Source organism: Schistocerca americana, chromosome 4 (assembly GCF_021461395.2).
Source record: "Schistocerca americana isolate TAMUIC-IGC-003095 chromosome 4, iqSchAmer2.1, whole genome shotgun sequence".
In the NCBI taxonomy this organism is placed as follows: Eukaryota; Metazoa; Arthropoda; class Insecta; order Orthoptera; family Acrididae; genus Schistocerca; species Schistocerca americana.
The window spans coordinates 529409603-529436813 of NC_060122.1; the positions used below are offsets into that span (position 1 = coordinate 529409603).

Sequence of the window (27211 nt, forward strand, 5' to 3'; positions counted from 1 at the left end):
ATCACTGTTATGCCAAGGATATGTTCTGGCTGTAATTCTTAAAATAGATAATTAGGAAGTGCCTATAACTGCAAATAATATGTAACTATTAGTGAATAGAATAAGTAATACTAATGGCATGTGTATTCTATACTAATCTGTAGCGTATAAAGAAAAATATTAAGTTCAGTGACAAAGTTTTAGAAATACTTTAACAAACCAATATCACTCTGATAAACTGATGACTGAAACAGTTTTCTCAGTATTCTGCTTCTGTCTTAAGTTGTGCTCAATTTTACAATGATATTTTAATTTTCACCTAATTAGTGGATCAGAAAAATGCTTAGGTCTTAAAAAATGCTTACATTTAAGAGCACTGTTTTAAATCTGAAAATAAAAAGTAGTTACACAATGCTAAATCATAATTACTGTGTAGAGAGGAAGAAAATCCAGGATTTGATTTATGAATAAAGGAAACACAACAGAGTGCAGATATAACTTGGGCACATGATCACTCTTGTGAAACAATGCCAGTTTATCTTTCGAGTAACTTGAGAGGCACTCCAAGCATAACAATGCACGGTAAAAGCTCTTCTACAAAGACAGACTGTCGTTGTAAATTCCACATAGTATGAATATAGTTAATTAAGTGAGACTCTACATTTATGGTGGTAGAAATATGAATTATGAGCTGAGGTAGTTGAAATTTGTTTGCAAAAATGAAAACTGTTGTACCTTAAAGAAGGGTACTTAGTAAAACATTTTCATAAGTACAATAATGCTGCAAATACCTCACAAGTTGCTAGCACACCATTGGGATACATATTCTACATTAGTGAATACAGAAAATTAATTAAGATCATACATTTCCACAACAATCATTTTCTATCCACCTGAAAAATCTGGTCACTTGAAAAGAAAATGTAGCATTAGCACTACAGCTATACTGATCAAGAATATCAGAATTAGATAATTAATACTACTTATACACAAGAAAAGTCCATACTTTTGACTCAATAGTTGGCTACTATGTAGCAATGTTCAGGTGTTTGGTGATTAAGACATTTGCCAGCAATTTTAGTGAGGTGAATAACAGATCTACATACACAAATTACACTGGACCTGTACTTACATGGACTCTACTTCAGCATTCATATCTAAATGTTCTATAATGCCTCATAACACATTAACTATAATGGCAGAAAGAGAATGAATCACAATGCTAAAGGTCCTCATTATACTCGGTCAGTCACATTAATGTGACCAACATCCATGTTCGATATCAATGTACAACAACCACTCACAGAAAGCAGGTGGCAGCAGTAGCAGTGGAGGGTATATAAAGCATGTTGGGGGACACTGAAACCAATGCAGCCTTTTTCATAAATGACAACGGTGAACAACAGCTGTGGAGATGTCTATAGGTAAAAAGAGATGCTGTTGTCGAGCAGCAGACCCCCAGATGAACTAAGGGGCTCCTCTACAACTATTCAGCGGTTGTTGCTGCTTATGGGTCTCCGCAGCAGGTACCTGACTGCTGTTCACTGGCGATGAAATCTGGAATTTGCACGCAAATACTGCAACTAGACACCCACTGAGTGGCAATAGGTGGCTTTTTCAGATGATTTACATTTTATGCTACATCAACCAGATGTCCATTGCACGTATGGCATGAAACGTCTGAAAGCAAACACCCTGCAACAATTGTCGGAAGGATGATCTCTTCATTCTGAAAGGTACCATGGATCAACATAAGTATGCATCTATCTTTGGGGACCATGTCCATCCCTACATGCAATTTGTTTTTCCTCAGCACCATGGCACCTACCAGCAAGGCAATGCAACATGTCACACTGTTTGCAGTGAGTGTGCATGGTTCAAAGAGCACCAGGATTAATTTACTGTATGCCCCTAGCCACAAAACTCCTAGGATTTAAACACAATCAAGAATCTGTGGGGCCACCTTGATTGGACTGTTTGTGCCTTGGATCCTCAACCGAGAGAACAAGCCAGTTGTCCATGGCACTAGAGTCAGCAACGCTCCACTTCTCTGTCAGTACCTTCCAGAATGTCACTGACAGTCTTTCTGTGGTCCGTGCTGCAAAATGTAGTTACATTCAGGCTTTCAACAGGTGGGCATGTTAATGTGACTGGAAAGTGTACAAGATAAAGTATCAGTATCAGGTGACACCATATAAAGTACCGCTGACTAGTATATGACACAAAAAACTGTTTCAGTACGTGCAATTACTGCTGACACAATATGAGCTGCGAAATTCATATTTCAATGTTTATATTTCCTGTATAATGTCCAAAGAAATTCACATCACTTAAAGTTTTGAATTTTGTTGTTACTAAATTATGTATATGAGCAATAATACCCTGACGATCCCAATCTCAGATTTTGAAAAGAGAAACAAAGTATGTGTGTCAAGATGATTGAATCAGACCTCAGATATATAAATGGGCTAGTCCTTTTTTCATCAAAGGATTTTCAACTTTCAGGTACAGGTAAGTTGTAGGGCAATGCATCACATCATTTTCAAATGCACAAATTTATACTATCATTCGACCTTAACGAGTTGTTTAATCACGTTTTAATAAGTCTGCAATGTATATAAAAAACAAAATACATATTTAAAAATACAAAATGTACGAACTTAATTATACAAATTGGAGCATTTCTGTTCTGTGACTACCTGATGCAGAATTTTATGAGGCACGTCGGAATTATAGAAGTATTGTCAGTGCACTGTTCAATACCTTGTTTGCATTTTATACAAAGTCTAGTCTCATTCAGCTGATATGTAACTTGTTCTGAATACAAAGTACTTCATTACACAATAAGCTGTTTTCAAGTCAATGCACAGTACTCGAGTTCCTGCTAATGTTGCACAAAATGTCAAAAAGTACACTGGAAGTGCTACTTCTAGTTCTCAAAAATGTTATTAACACACTAATTGACATTATCAAATTTTAAAGTTTGATTGTAGGACGGGTTATATTTGTCACTTCAACTGTTTAAATGGACAGAATCTTGCAGAACTATGAATCATGGCAAACCACATTCACAACCTTGAATCACTGCAACTAGTCTTTGTGATGTACTAACACAGCTATAAGGCTTGTTTTCACTTTACTTAGGCTCTAGTAAAATATTTGTGACAAATAAATGTGGTTTTTTTACACCTGTCTCTAATGCAAAAAAGCCACAAATCAATGAAATCACAAAACAAATAAATAAAAAATAAATAAATAAAAGTAGTATGATAAGGGCACTGTAAGTAATCACACAGTCTTCATGCCAATATCACAAGGAACTGCAACAGGTGGAGATGAGTGGCGAACACGAACATCCCTCAAAAATGTTGCAATTGCATGGTAATAACCAGAGTTAGTCCATGTTTCATTGTGGCTACCATTTGCAAATTGTATTAACTGTTTGTGGTGACTACCACAACGTTGATGCAGGTCAGTCATCATTTGTGGTGGAACCAATCTATCAGCCAAGCCCGACAGAAAAAGTGTTGGGATTGGGACACAACCAATCTTATTGGTTGAAACAAACTGAAAGTAAAAGAAAAGAGAAATCACATATTTTCGTACTTCATACAATAAACACAAACTTAAAAGGACACTTTTTGTACAAAATCAAATAACTCACAACTAAATAGTTTTATTGTTAATACTTTGGATTGAGCATCAATGAATTATAATACCTTATTCTTGTAAAAGCACAGAGGTAAATATTGCAAAATTCTCCAGCCGATAAGTACTTTTGCCATATCTGGAATACTTGTAAATGTATTCTCTACAATTAGGCACCATATTTTTGCAGAATAATCAGAGCTGGAGGCAACATCAATTGCAACAGCACCTCCTGAAAATGAAGAAAATAGCAAATGAAAAAAAAAAAAAAAAAAAAAAAGATTGTGATGCAAATAAAGTTATAATCAGTTGATGCTTCACAACAAAAACAAGTTCATTACTATAATAGAACTGGGGAGTCAATTAACAATTCACCTTATATTATGTGAAGAGTAAAAAACTGAAAATGGAAGGAGAATATTTTTTTTTAAGATTACACAGTAAATAAAAAATTTGAACTCTTTTTCAGCATACACTTTTTAAATGGATGGATTTACCCAATTTTGGGATGTAGAATTCACTGGTAAAATCTGTTTTTCTCTAGCACTTCATATTTTATAGATACACAGTGGAATCGAAAACAGTACTGGCTAACATTAACGGAATTAAAACAAACAAGAAATACACTTTAAGAACTTCAGCACTCAATACTATTTAATATGTATACCATATTTACTAGAATCCAAGCCGCACTTTTTTTCCGGTTTTTGTAATCCAAAAAACCGCCTGCGGCTTAGAATCGAGTGCAAAGTAGGCAGAAGTTCTGAAAAATATTGGTAGGTGCCTCTACAACTAACTTCTGCCATCAAATATATGTAGCGCTACACAGGCATGCTTTGCAGACACAAAGATAAATACTGATGCCAAAACCTCTGCGTCAGTAAATAAATTAAAAGAAAAGGTAGAAGAATGTAAACATTATGCCATGTATTCTTTCGTGTCGGCTGCTATCTCATTTAAATCCTGTCTGCCTAATAAACTATGAAACTAGAGAGAGACAACAGCAAATGCAGAAGAATATACATACCATGTCATATTTATATTCCTGTTATTCTTATGCTGAATAGTGATACAGTCAGAAATGAAGCACAACAACTGACTAGATTTTTAAATCTAAGATGAATCTAATTTTTGTGCAAAATGTAATGTACTAAATAGGTGTCTGCAAAGATTTTCAAACCGAGAAAAATTTTCGCTAAACTCTCGTTCAGAACACCTATCATATGCAGTCTATTATTTGGTTCTTGTTGATCATTATCAAAGAAAGCTGCAGTGTAAGTAGGCCTAATAACAAATAGCAGTATCTTGCCATTGTTTCGCTTATGAGACAATTCCTCTCTTTTTTCTTACTGTAAGCTGCGGAACGCGCACAATAGCAAGCCATGCCGCGAGCGGCAACAGGTCGTAAACACTCATTATCAGAATGCGACAAACAATGCATGACACAGTAAAATAATGCATTTTCAGCTTAGAGTGACCTAAACACCTATAACACAGAGAATGGCACTTATCAGATCAAAGAAAAATAAGCAATCGATTTGAACCAGACAAAGCACGTGAAAAAGGAAGGGTACCCGCATAAATACGGACGGAGCGCCTGGCATAACAATGGCTACTTGGTGAAGCTTAACTGTTAAGGTTACGACTCGCACCAAACTACTGTAGCTGTATTTTCATCCATTCGACCTCAATTGTGTCTCATGTTACAATGAACCAACTTTGTTTCGATTTGGAGGTGCGGTCTGCAACTTTCCTCTCCCCTTGAATTTCGAGTCTCAAATTTCAGGTGCGGCTTAGATTCGGGAAAATTTTTTTTTCCTTGATTTTGAGTCTCATTTTTCAGGTGCGACTTACATTCGAGTAAATACGGTATATAAACATTATGCCAATATAAGGTCTAAATTAGTCCACAACATATTTTCAACTTTAAAGTTCTTTGATATTCAAAAAATGCAACAATGATGCTGCTCTTTTGTCTGCCATTTCAGCACTCTCCCTAATAAGATACTAGCATTAGTTGCTCATCATCTACGGGTTAAGTGGCCTTGATGACAGTATTCCATCATATGGATGTCTTGGTTAAAGTGTTCACCATGCTTGCTGTTTATGGTTTCCAAATTTTCTGAAAGAAATTATGGTGGGAAAGTAAAAAGTGAATTTTAAGTGGCATTTTACATTCCATTTTCTTGCAGCTGTTGAAAAGATAATTCATGACGGAAACATAGTTGACATCCCGCCTGTTGAAAGAGAACCAGCAGCTAATTCAATATATTTGAGTTTAGTATGAGTGGTTGGATCTTTCATCAATTTTTCTTCTTTCAGCTCTGCTTCACCCAATTTCGGAAACTTTTCTTTCAAATGATTGAAGGCCTGACAGTTTTTAAAAAACCTTAATCTTACATGCTAGAATATTTTGCACGTTTGAAAAAGTTTGGGCAAAAAACTGCAAAAAATTACTGGCAATGAAACATAAGAGTAATGACAATAATATGAAAAGGATAGATTGTAACTCACCATACAACGAAGATGCCAAATTGTGACAGGCACAACAAAAAAATGGTCAAACAAACATAAGAGTAAAGATGTCTTCCTTAAATGCTAGAAATAATTGTGGGTTGGTCAGTCGGAGGAGGGGAGTGGGGATGGGGAAGAGGGGTGGGGGTGGGGGGGTGGTAAGGGACTGAACAGTGAGGTCATCAGTCTCACAGTCAAGATTTCATTCACATGGAAGTGGTGACATCCATCAGCAATGTGATCAGATGAGGAAAGAATGTAGGAGAGGTAAAAGTGAGGCATTGAAGGCAATACTGATTCCAGATCTAAGAAACGATTTATGGCGAAGTAAATATGTATGTATTAGATCAGTATGTAGGTTAGAGGACATAAGCGATATCCTAGGACTCAGCCATGGGAAGAGAAAACACCTCCACCCCCATCCAATCCCTGCCAACCAGTTTAAGGGTTGAGAGCTACAGAGCACAGAATGTCTTCTAGTTGAGAGATTCAAAACATAAAAAGAGAAAAGCTAAAAATGTAATTGACATCAAGTGGATCATCAATTAGTAAGCACAATGAGAAAAACAGTTAATGTAACAGTTGGGTTTGCCCAAGGCTCTGCATGTGGAGGGAGCAGGATGTTACACAGCCATCTACTCCCATCCTTCATAGGCAAAGTCTTAAAGAGGGGGAGAGTATCCACCATTCAACAGTATGACTAAGTTCAGGAAGAATGTTGTGAGTAGCAGAGAGCGAGCTTGGTGACAAGCCTAACATTGCTGAATGGCCTAGAGACTGCTTAGTGAGTCACTACATACTAAAACACAGTCAAGGAAGACCTGTTTAATAAAACGGAGGGCTCTGTGAATTGCTATCAGCTCTGCTGTAAAACCCCGCATGTTCCTGGCAACAAATGGGGTTCCTGAACTGCAGTAGATGTAAAAATATATTTCATCCTATCCACAGTTTCAGAGCCTGCAACTTTACAAGAAATGAAAGGAACAGAAGCTAAGGTCTATGAAAGAGAGGTGGAGGTCCTGTCAGAGGGCTGTAAGGTGCATTCCAACTGGTAATCCCATTCAAAGGCATGTAGTAGGGCTTGATGCTTCACTTATACAAAAAGAATAGGATATTTTGGGTGATCAGGAAATTGTTATATTGTGATTGCATAGGAGGCCAAGAATTGGCACCATCAGAACTGAAGGGGGAAGAGCCTTCCTTGAACAAGGAGACTGTCTATGGGACTAACCCATAAGGCTAGTCTAATTCCACGATGATGGACTGGTTGTAACAACTGCAAAGCTGAAGTCACTGCAGAGCCAAAAACCTGGCAACTATAGCCCGAGTGAGACTGAACAAGATCCTGAAAGATATGGAGAAAAGTATGGAGATCTGCACCCCAAGAGGTGTGGGCAAGAAAGCAGAAAGCGTTAAGCTTTCACACACAGCTAGCCTTTAGTTGATAGGTACACGGCAACCAAGTCACCTTTTTGTCAAAGAAACTGGAAATGTGTAATCCAAAAAAATGGAGATGTGCAACTTTGTCTAAGTGCTGGGTACCCAAGTGGAGTCCTGGGTCTGGATGGACTGCAATATAATAACAAAAATTCACTATCCACATCTTTGCTTGAGAAAACTGGAAATCATGGGAACGGGTCCAAGTGGAGGCCCATCAGATGGCACCTTAGAATTCGTGTTTAGAGTGGGAGCACTACAAAATGTAAAAGTCATTGACATACAGCATGGCGGTGACCTGCTGCCCAAAAGAGGTCACTGATGGTGGTGATGAAGAGAATGACATGTAGCACAGAGCCCTGTGGAATGTCATATTCTTGGACCCATGGCGAGTAGACTGTAGGACCAATTCTAACCCTGATGAATAAAAATTAGTAGGGAGTCTTAAAAGTCACAGTATTGGAAGGTGAGTAAAATATGGCACAAATCAGTGTCGTATGATTTGTGTAGGTCAAAAAAGACTTAGACCCCAAAGTTTGAGAACACAGTATAACTAGTTGGCAACCATCCTTTCAAGCAGTTTTCAGAGTGCATTGGTGAGGCCAATTGGAAGGTAGATGTCAAGAGATTATGGGTTTTTGCCTGGTTTAAGGATTGGGATGATATACTATCTCGCCATTGTGAAGCGAAGAAATCTTTGAGCCAATTATGGTTGAAGACTCTGAGCAGATGTAGTCTTTAGTAGCATTCAGGTAATGGATCACCTGATTGTGACTTGAATCAGGGTCTGGGGCCGTATCGTGGGATGAGACAAGAGCCCAAAGCAGATCCCAGTCAGTGAAAGGTTCATTATATGGTACAGCTTGGAGGGGAGTGAGACATATAGGGATGTCTTCAGCTTGTCGTTTCTGCACTAGAACGGTAGCTGGGTAAGGACACCAACGCTGTTGCACAGTGGGTCACAAAGTGTTCAGCAACAACAGATGCTTCGTTAAGAGCGCTTAGCCCACACCAGAGCTGAAGAGGCATACTTTCCCAGGGAGGAGATGTAGTGCTCCTAGCATTCCTTATTACTGGTTCCATTAGAGAGTGGGTCTTAGCACAAAGTTGCTCGGAAGTGATAAGATTAGTCTGCGAAGAACATCAGTTGAAATGTTGCAGGGCTCTTGGCGATCCTGAACAGGTACTGCAATGTCTTTGTTCCACCATGGCACTGGCCAGTGGTTGAGAGAATCTGTCGAAAGAGGAACAGCAGTTCCAGTGGCATGGGTGACTGTATCACACACATCTTGCACAAGCTTGTCGATGGAATCTGAGGGGGCGAAGGTAACAGCAAGGGCCAGTTAATACAGTTTATTAACCCTGAAAGTGAACAGAACAGTTGCAAGCTATTGCAATCCTGCAAATAAATTCAGTAATGCTCATTACCAGTAGTGTGTGTTAATGCACCCAGTGCGAAGTTGCATACCTGCAATTCTGCAATCACATAATGAAAACGGGCAATGATAAACTGACTAGTGTCCCTTTTCATACCTCGCTGTGCTCAATTGTCTATCACTTCGTTATTCTGGCTCAGATGTACATTTATGCCCCATATCAACCCATATAATAGAATTCATCATAGAGTGTAGAATGTCTTCTGTTGCTGTGCACCAGCGAGCAGTTAGCATTAGAAGCAATCCTCGTTCCATTAAAAGATATTAATGGAGTGAGAAAACAGAGATGCTAGTAGGAACTGCGTCTTTCTGGAGCATACAGAAAATAGGGTGATTCCCAAGAGAACAAAGAAGTTGTCATTGAAAATTAATAATAGTAATGGAACAGTCTATAAGTTATTATTGGCACTGCAACTGTTGAGAACATAGAGCTGAGTTGCTTCTGAGACACAGAAGAGGGTCAGATGTTGGACTGAAATTGTTTGTCTTCAATAAAAAATACTGGTACAGCTGTGTCTTTTATAGCACAATTTTTAACCTTCCTAAAAACTGTTCAACACTGCCTACACCTACACGAAATACTCTCATTAAAGCAGTGCTGAGACTTTCTCACTTGTCATTCCATCATTCACAGTCAATTGCATGGTCATTTGGAGCCACAACTGATGAAGAACAAAATCAACTGGGATATAGAGAAGATTTTACAAAATACAAGGTAAGAAAACTTCTTAATGGCAGATTGGGAAACTTGTAGGTGTGTAGGTTTGCTGGACCTTGTCATTACGAGTTGGTCAGCACAGCCCTAGACACGCAACCGTTCACAAGGATGAGAGGGGGGGGGGGGGGGGGGGGGAGATAGGGGGGCATTTACAAAGTGACTAGACTGTTGAAAGAATGCTCAACAGCATGGGAGCTAAGTGACATTCGTAAACCTGTCCTCACAGTGCCAACTAATAGGAATATTTGGGCTTCTATCATGAGCTACTGAAGTGGACTGTGCACAGTCTACACAGGAGCACAGAAACAAACCAAACATAAAACACCATGTCTACAAAAACAATTGACAGGGCACAAGGAGGATGCACCTGAATGATTGGGAGTGGACAAGCAAAGGACACAAGGAAGAGATGGGCCTGTCCAGAATCCAGAAGCATAAAGTACAGCCTTTACATCACAGCAGCAATAGTAATACCTGATAATAGCACCAAGGTACATTATTGAAAAATTGTGCCACCAAGGCACACATACAGACATGCATACTGGAGATATGGTTTTACAGATACACCACCAGGATAATCTGAAAATTTTTTCCAGGTTTTGTTTATTAGTATTGAATATTCAGGCTCTGCCTCTTTTTACTCATTTCAATATAAATTGGCATTTTGTTGACTACTGTATTCCATGCATCAAGTAAATAATGACCACAACATGTTGTATGCTCATTTTAACACATAGTTTATCATTATTAACTTCTACAAATATTCATCACAATGATTGGAAGTCAAAGCAAGCTCATGTGAGGGTTCCTCACACATTTACCATTGTTGCATTCTGACTCAATATAGCAAGTAGTAGTGCCAGGGAGCAGTAATAATGATCATTCCAAGGACACTGTAGAGGCAAGAACTTACAGTTAAAATTGCACACAAGCTATTGTATGGTTTTTGCTATTTAAGTGTCCAGTAAATGATATACAGTCAAAAAGCTCACCATGAGTAAATTCTGAAAAATCTAACTCTTAAAACTTTTTTGCTCTACCTTTGTTTATACTTTCATGGCTCAGAATGAGGATATTCCTGAATGTTTCCATATGATATTTCTTGTCTGGGAGCAGTCCACACATTAACTGAAGACTTACTCCTACCGAGAGTTCTCTATTTTGTATATTTCCAGTCCAATAACTTAGTTTTATCAGAGATTCAAGAACTCAAAAGTCATGAAAAGAGCAATGCGGTCATTTCTTAGATGAAGAGACTCACTGATGGAGTGAAGGTTGAAGTTTCTTGAAACTAACAAGAATGGTTACAAATTAATCATCAAGTTGCCATACGTTAGACTAGCTGTTTTTTTTTTTGTTTTTTTTTTTTTAATTTTTAATTTTTTAATTTTTTTAGCTTCTGATGTTAGAAAAGCCCTTGAGAATTTTAGTCTGCTTTGCATTAGTACCATTTCCGCATACTGCCCTGGTACCACAGTTGAAAAATTTAGCAGAATGATTATGGTATCAAAAAACTTCTGATTGTAGAAAACAACAATAATTTACTTTCTGCATAGCTTGTTCCTTGAAATTCGATCCTTGTAAGAAATAAAGCAGGACTAAAGATTTAAAATGGCAAACTTTTTTCAATTTCAAGAAGCATGTCAAAACATACTTTCACAAATCATTCTGCACAATATTCTTACAATCTTCGATAAATAAAAATTAAAAGTAGTCTTGTTCCCAGCTTGACTGAACTGATTCTGATTAAATTAATTTATTGTTGCATAAAATTCTTTCAATGTCTGCAGAAAAGAACTCGTGTAGCTATTTGACAGGTGGTGGTGTTAATTCTTGGTTCTTATGAATAAAAACTGGTACCAGGAAGGCTGAGGTTTGGGATAATTTCAGGGTAACATTTTCATAAAACAAAATTGCCACCCTCAAACAACTGACTCACAAAGGAAGGTCCCCAGGGGTAGGATTGACTTTTTGAATCTGTGTATGGCAATGTAGGTTAGTGTACCAGATACCACACCCTGCAGCCATTCATCAAAGTGGGCCCACATTTGCAAATACTCAATGAAAAAATAAATTAATTAAAAGTAAAGACTCATAATTATGTGTGATGCTCTACAGCCTTAAAAATATTAGTATATCATGCAGAGTGGCAGCACAGTGTAGTGGTTAAGGTATAGTCCTGACGTGCAGAAGATTGTCTTCGGATACTGTCAGGTGCTTTGAAATTTTTTATTTGTAAATCTTTACCGAAATGACTTCCGTCATTATATCCAATTAATTGGTTGAAATGTCCTTTTTAATTTCTAATCTTTTGCTGCATCACTTTCATCATCATACAGACTTTTTTATTTGCTTCCATTTTTAATTGTTATCACTCTTTATTCATTCTGTATCTTTGTGCATGCAACTTTATTTTTATTTATTTATCTATCATAATATTTTAGCATTTAAAATTTCTGACCTAATGGTTAAAACACAAAAGGCAAAATAATCTGTTTATATCGCTTATGCAATGGGGTAAAAAATGTGTTTCTCACTATATGACATACAGACATTTAAAAGATAAACTCTTGTTGCACTATGGATAAAATAATGCATACAAAGAAGTAAACAAAGAAGGGATGATAAATAACAAGAAATTCAACCAAAATCAGGAACAGAAATAATGAATTCAATAACATGGATGAAAATATAGTGTAATAAACTGGGATAAATGAAGTAGAAGTTAATATCTATAGAAAAATTTTAAAATCACTTGGATAAAGAATCCAAATTAAAAATAGCAGGAAGAAACAATGAGAGCAAATGAAAAAGTCAATAAGATGATTAAAATTTTGTGACAAACAATTAGAATTAAAAATACATTTAAAACTACTAATTGAATAAAAATACATATAAAAGTTAGTTCCATAAATAATTAAAAATGAAAAAGTTCAAAACACTTGACAGTATTCAAAACCACAACCTCCTACATGTAAGGTATGTATCTTAACCAAAATGCTACACCAGCACTGCTCTGCATGATACAACATTTTAAGCTCTAGAGCAGGGTTTCCCAAACTGTGTTAAACCAGAAGCGAAAAAGCGTTCTGTGAAAAACTATTGAAAGCATTGTGGTTTTTTCTGATAGTTTGATGATACTAATTATTTTTCAAAAAAATTATTGCAATTTCTTCATTATTAGTTATGATTTAAAACTGAAGTAATCACCAAAGAAAATAATTTTTCCTCACTTTTAAAAATTTTATTAACCATCAAGGTGTCCCATCACAATACCAGGATTCTCAAAATGTTACAACAAAGGATTGGTTTGAGAAACCCTGCTCTACTGAATCATGCAAAATACTGAAATTTTTTTTCAATGATTACACAGAAATGAGGGAACACTTTGATCAATGGCTGCATACTGTGATACTTGGGACTCTAAACTACATCATTATAGAGCTAATTTAAAAAGAAGTCAAGCCCATACCTGGGGACCTCTCCTTGTGAAGTATCTCCTGCACCACATCTCCACATACCTCCAATTCTCAGACAAACTGTACTAACCAGCATTGCTCTTATTACTCAGTGTCATCCTGGAATGGAATAACTTAATCACATCCTTATCAGAGCTTTGATTACTTGTCTTCATACCTTGAAATGGGGAACATCCTACCCATAATACTTCCAGTCTCTCTCCAAGTCGTATTCTAATGCCCACTCAATCTACAAAATATCCTAGTCAATCCTTATGCCACAACTGCTACTAATCCTTTTACACAAATGTCATAACTGTGGAAGAACCTGCTGAAAGACCTGATCTAAGTTCCTACCCATCTCATCCTATTCCAGTCCTGTCACAGCCATGTCCTACTGTATTTGAGGCAAGACCAGCTGTGTAAGCAATAATGTCAGATAATAGCTTTCACAGTCTTTCATGTGGGCATGGATACCAATCAACTGTTCATCCGAATTAGTGACAACAAGCAAACAGTAATCAAAAGCTGAGTTGACCACTCTGTGTCAGAAAACGTTGCTGAACACAACATCCTCAACTACAATGGTTACTTCACGATCTGGACCTGTTGGTCTTGAGTAGTAGCAGTTTCTTTGACCTATGTAGAAAGGAACTATCACTGCTACACATCTCTAAATTCTCCTGGCTTCCCTCTCTGTTAGTCTGCGACACACCCTTCTTCACCCCTGTCTTCATGCCCCACCTACATTCCCACTTCACTCCACCAATTTACATTGACACTTGACACTTGCCTCCGCTGTAGTCACCCTCTTTCTCTGTTCTATCCCCTTTTCCCAATCCCCTCTCCCATTTCATTATATGTCACACGTAACTCCCTGTGTCTGTGTCAGTACAATATTCCTATCCCATTTCCTCACTGCCTCGCACTCTTAGTCCTCAGCCAACCTTCCCCTCTCCCACCCCAACTCCTTGCTCTTCTTGTTTCACCCGACACAACCCCTCATCCTACATGAACATCAGCACTAGGATAGTGCTGGAATCATGATCCTGCATCTGAGCAATTTGTAATAATTAACTCTGAAGAAGGACTTTGTCTAAAAGCTACGTAAAGTTGTCAATCTGCTCAATGTCTCCTACTACATATTGTCTGGTTATCTTTACTACCATTACTTGTATTCCCCCATGTTCTTCCCATTATCACAACAATATTACTCTCACAATAATAAAACAAATCAGTTTGGTTTGAAACCAAGTACATTAAAGAACTTTTAAAAAATAGAGTAATTAGGAAATAGTGTATTAGAAAGATGGCAATTCTGTCAGACACACAAAAACAAACTATCCAATTCTGATTTGACCAACTTAATTCAGGAGTTGTATGGTATGTCTAAATGTTTCAATGAAAAAACAGGGATACAAGACTAAGATTGCTTTATGTTTTGCTTATGTCCAACTGAACTACATTTTCTATAAATGAAGTATTAAAGATAAGTCAATGCAAAACTAAATATTATATGAAAACCATGCACGTAACTTTCTAGGACAACAATGAGGAAATGTAACCAGAACACACAGAACTAGCTGTGCCAAAATCTCATCAAAAAAGGGACCTAGCAGGCCAACAGTGATGAATTTGCTTTCAGTTAATGGCATAATTGGGTTCACTAAGGATCAGTAATCCAGAACAAATTGTTGGCTGGCTCAACAATGAACGGGTCGGCCGCGGTGGTCTAGCGGTTCTAGGCGCTCAGTCCGGAACCGCGCGACTGCTACGTTGCAGGTTCGAATCCTTCCTCGGGCATGGATGTTTGTGATGTCCTTAGGTTAGTTAGGTTTAAGTAGTTCTAAGTTCTAGGGGACTGATGACCTTAGAAGTTAAGTCCCATAGTGCTCAGAGCCATTTGAACCATTAACAATGAACCACAGTAAAAAGATAGGGTTAGGCCTCTACGATCCCACAGTTACTTTTTCCTCCATATTCTGTTGAAAAGCAGGACTGCTTGTCACACAGCAGCGTCTTGGCACTGGATTTGAATGAACATTTTCAGTGCATATCAAATTGGAAATGCCATGCGGAAGTTAGCTCAGTTACTACAGTTACAAATATCACGGGAGAAGTTCTGCGCCTTCAATATAATACATTAATATTTGTTTAATTATGGGTTTTATCCACCATTTCAAACTTTCCTAGTTCACTTTGCACACACGTGCCAAAAGATGAAGTTTTAATCTAATATCAAAAGCAACCTAAACATCTATCACCATAAAAACATCAGCTTCACTGATAATACTTTATCATGTGTAGCAGAATAATTTAAAAAGGAAGCTGCTCTTTCCTGTGCTAATCTCTTTACCTCTTCATATCTATTAATCCCACACTTTTAGCATGGTCTTTTTCTGATCAGTGAATGTCGGCTAACTTCAGGCTGCTATGGATGCTTTATGCTTGTTGGCAACGTCACCTATATACCAATTTTGTGTGCTGTAGCAACACAAATTTATTTCTTTATAAGCTATAAGTTAGCTGTCATGGGTGGAGGAGACAGGCTTGTCACAGCAGCCAATGTGCTACGAGCCAATTGCAAGTGTTCGCACTCAGCACTTGTGGCAGAAAGGTCACCTTGAAGTATGCAATTAGTAATACAGGGTGATTAAAAAAGAATACCACAACTTTAAAAATGTATATTTAATGAAAGAAACATAATATAACCTTCTGTTATACATCATTACAAAGAGTATTTAAAAAGGTTTTTTTTTTTTTTCACTCAAAAACAAGTTCAGAGTTGTTCAATATGGCCCCCTACAGACACTCGAGCAATATCAACCCGATACTCCAACTCATTCCACACTCTCTGTAGCATATCAGGCGTAACAGTTTGGATAGCTGCTGTTATTTCTCGTTTCAAATCATCAATGGTGGCTGGGAAAGGTGGCTGAAACACCATATCCTTAACATACCCCCATAAGAAAAAATCAGAGGGGGTAAGATCAGGGCTTCTTGGAGGCCAGTGATGAAGTGTTCTGTCACGGGCTGCCTGGCGGCCGATCCATCGCCTCGGGTAGTTGACGTTCAGGTAGTTACGGACAGATAAGTGCCAATGTGGTGGTGCTCCATCCTGCTGAAATATGAATTATTGTGCTTCTTGTTCGAGCTGAGGGAACAGCCAATTCTCTAACATCTCCAGATACTGTAGTCCAGTTACAGTAGCACCTTCGAAGAAAAAGGGACCAAAAACTTTATTGGCTGAAATGGCACAGAAAACGTTCACCTTAGGCGAGTCACGTTCATACTGAGTTGTTTCCCGCGGATTCTCAGTGCCCCATATACAGACATTGTGACGGTTGACTTTCCAGTTAGTGTGGAAAGTTGCTTCATCACTAAACACAATCTTTGAAACGAAAGATTCATCTGTTTCCATTTGAGCAAGGATAAAATCACAGAAATCGATTCTTTTAATCTTATCAGCTGCAGACAGTGCTTGAACCAATTTCAGACGATAAGGTTTCATAACTAACCTTTTTCGTAGGACTCTCCATACAGTTGATTGTGGAATTTGCAGCTCTCTGCTAGCTCTGCGAGTCGGTTTTCCTGGGCTGCGAAAAAATGCTTGCTGGATGCGTGCTACATTTTCATCACTCGTTCTCGGCCGTCCAGAACTTTTCCCTTTGCACAAACACCCATCCTCTGTAAACTTTTTATATCAACATTTAATACACCACCTATCAGGAGGTTTAACACCATACTTCGTTCGAAATGCACGCTGAACAACTGTCGTCGATTCACTTCTGCCACACTCAGTAACACAAAAAGCTTTCTGTTGAGCGGTCGCCATCTTAGCATCAACTGACGCTGACGCCTAGTCAACAGCGCCTCAAGCGAACAAATGTACAACTAAATGAAACTTTATAGCTCCCTTAATTCGCCGACAGATAGTGCTTAGCTCTGCCTTTTGTCGTTGCAGAGTTTTAAATTCCTAAAGTTGTGGTATTCTTTTTGAATCACCCTGTATTATCAATATACTGAATAACCTGTATTGCATACTACAAAAACCTAATCAATATAAATGTCTGTCTACATTTACAAACATACCCTTCAACCCACCATACAGTGCGTGGTGGAAGGTACCCTATACCACTACTACTCATTTAATTTCCTGTCTCACTATCAGATAGAGCAGGCGATAAATGACTATCTATATGCCTCTGTATGAACCTTAATTTCTTGTATCTTTTCTTTGTAATCATTGTACAAAACTTATGTTGGTGGCAGTTGGATCATTCTGCAGTCAGCTACAAACACCTGGTTCTTTATATTTTCTTAATAGTGTTCCTTGAAAAGTATGTTGCCTTCCTTCCAGCAAGTCGCATCTGAGTTGCCGAAGCATACCCATACCACTTGCATGTTGTTCAAGTTTACTGGTAACAAAGCTAGCAGCCCACATCTTTCTCTAATCTGACCTAATGGGACCCAAAACCGAAAATGTAAAGAAATAGGCATTCGAAGCTGACTGCAGAACGATCCTACTGCCACCAACAAACTTTTGTATAAGGGCCACAATGATAAGATACAAGAAATTAAGGCTCATGCAGAGGCATATAAACAGTCATTTTCCCCTTGCTCTATATGTGGGTGAGACAGGAAAGGAAATGAGTAGTAGTGGTATAGGTTATCCTCCACCATGCACTGTATGGTGGGTTAAAGAGTATGTATGTAAATGCAGACAGATGTAGATGTAGATTAATTTTTTGTACTCAAGAATAGGGTGCACAAGCATCCTATATGGGGTCTCCTTTACAGATGAAGCACGATTTGCTAAAATTTTCCCAATAAACCGATGTTGAGTATTCACCTTCCCTACCACAATCCTCACATGCTCATTCCATTTTATATCGCTTTGCAAAGTTACGTCCAGACATTTAAGCAGCACGACTGTGTCAAATACGACACTACTAATGCTGTTTTGAGCATTATTAGTTTGTTTTTCCAACTCACCTACTTTAACTTACATTTGGAGCCAGCTGCTATTCATCACAAACACTAGAAATTTTGTCTAAGTCATCTTCTACCATCCCACACTCATCTTCAGCACCCTGCTGTACACCACATCATCATCAGCAAACACCTGCAGGTTGCTGCTCACCCTGTTTGTCAGATCATTACGTACAAAGAAAATAACAGCAGTACTGTCGTAATTTCCTGGGGCACTCCTGACAATTACCCTTGTCTCTGATGAACATTCGCCACCAAGGATAACATACTGGGTTCTATTACTTAAAAAGTCTTCGAGCCACTCGCACATCTGGGAACCTACTCCATATGCTCATACCTTCATTAACAGTCTGCAGTGGGGCACGGTGTCAAATGCTTTTTGGAAATCTAGGGATAAAGCATCTGCTTACTGCCCTTTATCCATAGTTCGCAGGATATCATGCCAGAAATGGACCGGCTGAGTTTAACACAAATGATGCTTTCTAAAACTGTGCTCATTTGTCGACATGAGCTTTCTAGTCTCTAGAAAATTTATTATATTCAAACTCATCTGCCGCAAACCAAAGTTCTTGTCCGTAATATCAAAGTTTCTTATTAAACATTATTTTTCATAATTTGCTTTCTTGCAATTCCAATTAACATGAATTAATTTCCTATTTTCCACCATACCTTTTTGGCTCTCCTGTAAACTGCATTTCAAATGATTTAAGTTTGCTAATTCCAGGAAATTATAGTTCACAATTTTCCCTGGTGTCTTATGGAAGTGTCTTCTTGTAATTACTCAACAGAAATGAACAATAACAATAGTGTGTGAAATACAATAGCCTCCCAAAAGTCAGCCCACAATTGAACAAAAAGGGATTTAACTTAAAGCTGCAAATCTGCTCCCAGAGGGGTTGGGGAGAACAGGAGGTAGGTAGCTGCATCCCCCCCCCCCTCCCCCCTCCAACTGCACGATCTGCATGTTTATTATCAAGGATACCTACATGGCCGAAAACCCATAGAAAATCAACCAAACAAGCCACATCACCAAGAGGTGGTCTTGGATGGCAGAGACCAATAGGTGGTGGGGAAAAACACCAAGCCATAGCCTGAAGGCCACTCATTGAGTCCATACATATCAAAACTTGGATTACAGAAGATTGTTTAATGAAGTAGAGAGTCCAATAGATGACCATCAATTCTGCAATAAATACCCCACACATGGCAGGTGAGAGATGGTGTTCCATACCAACAGAAGATGTGAAGGCATATCCCACATGATTGAAGATCAAGAGTCATTGGTGTAAAAACCTGGAATCGTGAAACTAATGTAAGAGCATTCGGAACAAGCAATAGAATGTCATTGGAGAGATGGATGCTTTCGGACTCTGGAAGAGATTCATCAGAATTTGGGGTCCAAAACTAACCAAAGGGGGTAGTCTGAACAGAACTTGGGGAAAGGACAAGGAGGGGAGATGGAAATCACACCAGAGACAAGCATGGTGTAGCCCAACCGGTAAACCCATCCGACGGCAGGCTGTGGGTGGGTGACATCTTAAGGCCATGAAAAGAATAGAATACAAGGATTGCCAAGGGGAAGAGCAGATAGTGATAGCATAGGAAACTGGGGACTGGGACAGCCGAAGCGAAATGCATGGGATACCAGTGTCACCCAGAAGACTATTGAAAGGGCTAGTGTGAAAGGCATTGGTGGCTACATGGATACCATGATAGTGAACTGGGTCCAAGAGAAACAGTGTGCAAGGGGCAGCTGATCCATAAGCTTGGCAACCATAGTCGAGGTAAGGCACAAATAATACCGAATAAAGATGGAGAAGTGTCTAACGATCCATGCTCCAAGATGTGTTAGTAAGGAAGTGAAGGACATTGAGTTTACGAAAACAGCCAACCTTCGGACGACAGATATGGGGCAACCAAGTAAGCTTGTTGTCAAAAAGAAGACTCAAGAAACAGAACTGGGGGACCACTGTCAGGTGTTGGGCATCGACGTAGAGCTCCAGATCAGAATGGACCGTATTACTGCAACAGAAACGTGCCACCCTCGACTTAAGGGGAGAGAACTGAAAACTGTGGGAGAGTGCCCACATGGAAGCACACCCTGGAACTGGCGTTCCACAGAGGACACCGACTAGGAACTAGCCCAAATATAGAAATCATCCACATACAGAGCAGGGGCGTCCAACATCCAGCTGAGACTAGAAGTCCATTAATAGTGACGAGAGAAAGGAGAACACTTAATATGGAGCCCTGTGGAATGTCATTCTCCTGAGACTGCTTGAAGCTGATAATGGTACCAACCCAAATTCTGAAAGACCGGTGAGACAGGAACCAGTGAATAAAATTTGGGAAGGGGTCCAAAGACACCACTTGTGGAGTTCAAGTAGGGTGTGATGGTGCCAAGCTGTGTCGTCAGCCTTACGAAGATCAAAGAAAACTGTGACAAGATGGCAGTGCTGTTTGAAAGGCCTGCTGAACTGCAGTTTCCAATCAAAGCAGGTTATCTATCAGAAACTGCACCTCCCGAAAGTCACACTGGTAAGGAAATAAAAGGCTCCAAGATTCAAGAACCCAACTGAGCCAATGAGCTGCCATCTGTTAGAGTAACATTGGTCTGGCTCATAGCCTAGTAACTGTCAAATGATGATGGATTCTTCATGGGCTTCAGGACAGGAACCACCATACTGTCTCTCCATTGAAAAACATCTTGGTGCCAAGTATGGTTAAACACCTGGAGAAGATATTGTTGTTGTTGTTGAAGCAATTGGTTATGGATGGAATCAGTTCCAGAGGCTGAATTGTGGGAAGAAGAGAGGGCCAGAAGAACTTCCCATTCTCTAAAAGGTTCATTATTGCACTCTGCCTGACAAAGGGTAAAACATAAGTGAGAAGCTTCAGCCTGTTGTTTCTGGAAGAGGAAGGTGTTGAATAGGAGGCTGACTTCAATTCTGTCACAAAATGGGTAGTGAGGTGTTCTGCGAAAATTGATGGACCTGTACAAAGGCCACCTGGGAGGGCAGGGCCTGGAATGGAAGACTATTGCTGAAAACCTTGGAGGGTGCAGAGTGTAGCCACAACCATGACAAAGGGACAGAAGAACATATGGAGGAGAAACTGTTCCCAACACACCCACTTGCTCTGTTTTATTAAGTAACGGGCTTTGGCTTGGTTGGTTGACTGACTGATTGATTTGGGGAATGGGGTCAAACAGCAAATTCATTGGTCCCACCAAGTAAGGGAAGGACTGGGAAGGAAGCCGACTGTGCCCTTTCAGAGGAACCATCCTGGCATTTGCCTGAAGCGATTTTAAGGAAATCATGGAAAAGCTAAATCAGGATAGCTGGACGCGGGTTTGAACCATCATCCTCCTGAATGTGAGTCCAATGTACTAACTACAGCACCACCTCACTTGGTAGGCTTTTGCGTGAAGACATTTATAGGTAATAAGAGTGGCAGAGGACAGGTGCCACTTAAGATATTGCAACATGGAATGGCTATCAAAGATGGTGATGGCAATGGTTGTGCTCCACCACGGAGATGGCCCGTGTGAATGGCACTCGTCGAATTATCTTATCAAACAGATCATCAACGACTTCATCAGTACTACCTGACAAAAAAGGTGTAAAAACTACCTGGGAAGAATATAGACACCAGTCAGCTTAATGGAAAGCCCAGTAGGATAACTTGTACATCGGGAGATAGAAAGGGAACGAGAGAATCAATGAGAAGTGGATACTATCACAGATGTCACTGTGTGGCAACCAGAGTAAGGAAGGAAGAAGGGTAGGGGAAGTGAGCAAAAGATCAATGACAAAGAAAGTGTCATAGATGGGACTAAAATGAGTAGGGGCATCATCATTAAGGCGGCACAGGTCATGGTCCACAAGCGATTGGTGTATGGGGAGCCCCTGACTAGATGAAAAGCACTGCCCCACAAATTAAAATCACCAACGAGGAGGAAGGGAAGGAGGAGTTGCTGAAGGAGAGTAGTTCTTGCATGGGCGTAAACGGCCTGGTAGGAGGGAGATAGAGATATCAAACCATGACAGCAGAATCCAAGTGGATCCAGACAGCAATTGCAAAAGATAAATGATCAAGAGACCTGCACTCCTGTACCTCCTTATAAACTGGGCAATCTGGCAAGCATGGAGAGGGATGGTCACGACAATGAACACACAAACACACAAAAGTGGTGGACAACAGGGGCTCCCTTCATGGAGCAAGTGTCCACATTCATCACAATGAAGGTCTTCTGACAGGAGGAGGATATGTGCCCTAAATGCAAATACCAAAAACACCTCAGAGATGATGGGACACACGGCATCACGTCGCACCAATAACACACAGTTTTTACCTTCTCCACGAGGGTGACCTATCAGCAGGGGGTGAGGGGGGGGGGGGGGGGGGAGAGGGGAGAGGAGAAAGGGGATGCAGGGTTCAATGACAGGGTGGTGGTGGTGGTTGTTGGGATGTTTGAGGAGGACTAAACAGCGAAGGTCATCAGTCCCCCATTCCAAAAACAGGCGAGCCGAAAAGTTATGGAGCAGGTAAAAACCAAAGGGGGGAGGAGACTCCCCCCCAGGCGCTAAAAGAACACAAAGGCAGCAACAAACACTACAGACAAGATGAGTACAGATGAACACCAGACAGAAGGAAACAGAAGAAAAGGAGATGGCCGGAGACTGGTTAACTGACCACGAGAACAAAAAAAAGGGAAAGAGTCAACCACCTGAGGACACATCAAAACAGCAACAAACATTGAGAGACGCGAGGACAAAAGACACAGAAAGGGAAAGGTGCAGGACCTCCCTAAATAGAACCACAAAAAGGACTACCACGGATAAAAGTTAGAAGTCATCAGCCATGGAGGCATTGTCGCATAAAATCAAAGGCAAAGTGCCCGGGAGATTAAAAGACTGCCGGAGGGTGCGCAGTCGGGGACACTCCAGCAAAATGTGGGCGACCGTCAGCCGGAACCCACACCGACACAGGGGGGGATCCTCCTGACGCAAAAGATGACCGTGCGTCACGTAGGTATGGCCTATGCGCAGCTGACACAGGATGACAGAGTCCCTGCGAGAAGCCCGCAGGGAGGACCGCCACACATCGGTCGTCTCCTTGACAGCCCGCAGTTTATTCGGGGATGACATGCCATGCCACTCAGCAGTCCACATCCCAAGCACCTTACGGCGCAACACCAGCTGCTGATCGCGAGCCGTGAGGCCGAATTCCAAAGCTGGGGCGTCGATCGCCCCTTTGGCCAGCCTGTCAACACGTTCGTTCCCCGGGATGCCAACGTGACCTGGCGTTCAAATAAAGACCACCGAACGACCAGAGTGGGTAAAGGCGGAAACAGACTCCTGAATAGAGGACACCAGAGGAGAAGAGGTATAGCAGCGGTCGATGGCCTGGAGGCTGCTCAGGGAGTCACTGCAGATGACGAAGGATGTACCTGAGCAGGAACGCATATGCTCAAGAGCGCGCAATATGGCCACCAGCTCTGCAGTAAAAATACTGCAGCCCGCCGGCAAGGAGCGCTGTTCAACACGGGCAGCGAGAACAAAAGCGTAGGCAGTGCGACTATCAACCAGAGAACCATCAGTGTAGTCTCACAGCCCGAAAAGGAGGCGAGGAGCGCAAGAAAACGGCGACGGAGGGCCACAAGCGGAACCGAGTCCTTGGGTCCCTGTGCCAAGTCCAGACGGACGGACGGCCGGGGCAAACACCAGGGAGGCGTAGGTGCACGGATCCGGAAGGGACGCAGAAGAGGGAATGACCCCAGTGCCGACAGCAGGGACTGGACGCGGACAGCTACGGAAAGCCCAGACCTAGGTCGCCGTTCGGGCAGATGGAGGACCATGGCAGGGAAAAGCAGGCGATGATTGGGATGGCCCGGCGAGCAATGCACGTGGACAGCATAGTCGGCGAGCAGTCGATGGCGGCGAATCCGCAGCGGGGGAACCCCGGCCTCCACCAGGATACTATCCACGGGGCTCGTACGAAAAGTGCCAGTTGCAAGCCAAACCCCACAGTAGTGTATGGGGTCTAACAACTTCAACACTGAGGGTGATGCAGACCCACAGGCCAGGCTCCCATAATCAAGCCTGGACTGCACAAGGGCTCTGTATAATCGCAACAGCGTGCAGCGATCCGCACCCCAAGAGGTGTGGCTCAGGCAGCGGAGTGCGTTGAGGTGCCGCCAGCACTTTTGCTTCAGCTGAGTAATATGAGGAACCCATGTGAGCCGGGCATCAAAGACGAGTCCTAAGAAGCGGCAAGTGTTCACCACGTCAAGCAGGTGGCCGTCGAGGTAAAGTTCAGGATGAGGGTGGACCGTCCGACGCCTGCAGAAGTGCATAACTCGAGTCTTGGCTGCAGAGAACTGAAAACCACGAGTCAGAGCCCATGATGCTGCCTTGCGAACGGCTACTTGCAGCCTGCGTTCAGCGACACCCGTAGTCATGGAGCTAAATGAGATGCAGAAGTCGTCGGCATACAAAGAAGGAGACACCGACGACCCCATGGCTGCAGCCAGACCATTAATGGCCACTAGAAATAAGGAGACGCTCAACACCGAGCCCTGCGGGACCCCATTTTCCTGTATATAAGATGAACTAGAGGCGGCATCCACTTGCACCCGGAAAGAGCGGCGCAATAAAAAGGTTTGAAGAAAAGTCGGGAGCTGACCACGAAGACCCCGCTCATGCAACGTAGCAAGGATGTGATGCCTCCATGTGGTGACATACGCCTTCCGCAGATAAAAAAAGACAGCAACGAGATGCTGACATCAGGCAAAGGCCGTACGGATAGCAGATTCCAGCCGCACCAAATTGTCCGCTGCTGGCCGGCCCCGACGGAAGCCACCCTGGGATGGAGTGAGGAGACCGCGCGACTCAAGGACCCAACACAAACGCCGCCCCACCATACGTTCGAGCAATTTGCACAGAACGTTGGTGAGGATAATGGGACGATAGCTGTCCACCGCCAGCGGGTCCGCACCGGGCTTCAAGATGGGGACAATAAGACCCTCTCGCCATTGCGACGGGAACACGCCTTCGCTCCAAATGCGGTTAAAGATGGTGAGGATGTGTCTCTGGCAGCCCCTGGAGAGATGCTTCAGCATCTGTGCGTGGATGCAGTCTGGTCCTGGTGCCGTATCAGGGCAGTCGGCGAGGGCAGCGAGGAATTCCCTCCTCGCTGAAAGGAGCATTGTATTTTTCAGAACGACGCGTGTGGAATGATAACGGCGTCTGCTCGGCTCGCTCCTTTAGAGAGCGAAAGGCGGGGGGATAAGTTGCAGTCGCAGAGCTCTGATCAAAGTGCGCAGCAAGGTGTTCAGCAATGGCGGCAGCGTCCGTGCAGACAGCGCCGTCCAAGGAGATCCCAGGGACACCCATAGGGGTCTGGTATCCATAAATCCACCGGATCCGGGACCACACGAGCGAGGCGGAGACACGGGAGCCCAAGGATGAGACATACCTCTCCCAGCAGTCCTGCTTACGCCGTGCGATAAGGCGACGGGCTAAGGCATGGAGCCTCTTAAAGGCGATGAGGGTCTCTAGAGACGGGTGCCGCCTATGACGCTGGAGAGCCCGCCTACGGTCGCGAATAGTCTCAGCAATCTCCGGTGACCACCTGGGGACAGCCTTCCTCCGAGGGAGTCCAGAAGAGCGGGGGATGGCAGCCTCGGCCGCCGAAATGATTGACATGGTTAAGACACGGACCACCTCATCAATGTCACCCTGTGGGGGAGACTCAATGGTTGCAGCGGAAGTAAAAGCCAGCCAGTCAGCCCTGTGGAGAGCCCAGCGGGGCAGGCGCCCAGAAGAATGACACTGGGGCAGTGACAAATAGATGGGAAAATGGTCACTACCACACAGGTCAGGATGCACTCTCCAGTAGAGGGATGGGACAAGTCCGGGGCTGCAAAGAGAGAGATCGATGACTGAGAACGAGCTGTGGGCCACACTGAAATGCGTGGGAGCACCGGTGTTCAAGAGGCTAAGGTCGAGCTGAGCCAACAAATGCTCCACGGTACGACCACGGTCATTAGAGACAGTCCCACCCCATAGAGGGTTGTGGGCATTGAAATCGCCCAGCAACAAGAAAGGTGACGGCAATTGGGTTATCAGCGCAGCCAGGACAGGCAGCACGACATCACCATCCGGTGGAAGGTAAAGACTGCAGACGGTAATAGCCCGCGGTGTCCACACCCTAACAGCGACAGCCTCTAAAGCTGTTTGTAGAGGGAGAGACTCGCTGTGAAGAGAGTTAAGAACATAGAGGTAGACGCCACCAGACACCCTTTCATAAGCTGCTCGGTTCTTATAATAACCCCGACAGCCATGGAGGGCGGGGGTTCGCATTGCTGGAAACCAAGTTTCCTGCAGAGCAATGCAAAGGAAAGGATGAAGGCTGATAAGTTGGCGGAGCTCAGCTAGATGGTGGAAGAAACCGCTGCAGTTTCACTGGAGGATGGTATTGTCCATGTCTGAGAAAGGCATGACGAGACTTGGAAGGCAGATTACGCCGTTGGGTCACCTGCTGCCTCCAATTGAGCACCGGTGCTAGCGCTATCCAAGGCGTCTGAGGGACCGGCGAGATTGAGGTCCTCAGCGGACGCCAGAATCTCCACCTCGGCATCAGACGCAGAGCTTGTAGGAAGCGGTGGGATGGGTGCCACCGCAACGTCGTTAGCCTTGGGGACTTTCTTCTTCTTCTGTTTCTCTCGCTGTGCCTTTGGTGGGTCAGGCTGGGAGGGCTTCACTGGGTCAGTCTCAGGGACAGACGACGACCGTGAGGCCCTACGACCAGGGACCGGTGGTTGTTTCAGCCACTTGCGGCTGTCTGCTTTTGTACCGGTCGGAACTTACGAAGGGAGATCCCCAAGGGATCCCTTCCTGGCGAGAGGAGCCGAAGAAGACTTACGCTTCTCCGGCTGGGAAGGGGGAACTGATGTCCCCGATGGTTGCGGGGGTGTTGCTCCTGAAGTAGATGGAGCAGGAGCAACAGGGAGTTTAGTGCCCCCC

At 42.3% G+C, this 27211-nt stretch overlaps 1 protein-coding gene across 1 annotated transcript in view; it reads right to left on the reverse strand.

Moving 5' to 3' along the window:
* Positions 1-2546: 2546 nt before the first annotated feature.
* The window catches only part of LOC124614064 (protein ABHD13), a 60668-nt gene continuing 36003 nt past the window's right edge, over positions 2547-27211 (reverse strand). Inside the window, exons 4-5 of the mRNA XM_047142898.1 lie at positions 3699-3859; positions 2547-3546 (exon numbers count right to left, since the gene is read on the reverse strand). Of these exons, the coding sequence (XP_046998854.1) occupies positions 3268-3546; positions 3699-3859 (440 nt within the window). The 3' untranslated portion in view covers positions 2547-3267. The remainder of the gene's footprint in view (positions 3547-3698; positions 3860-27211) is intronic.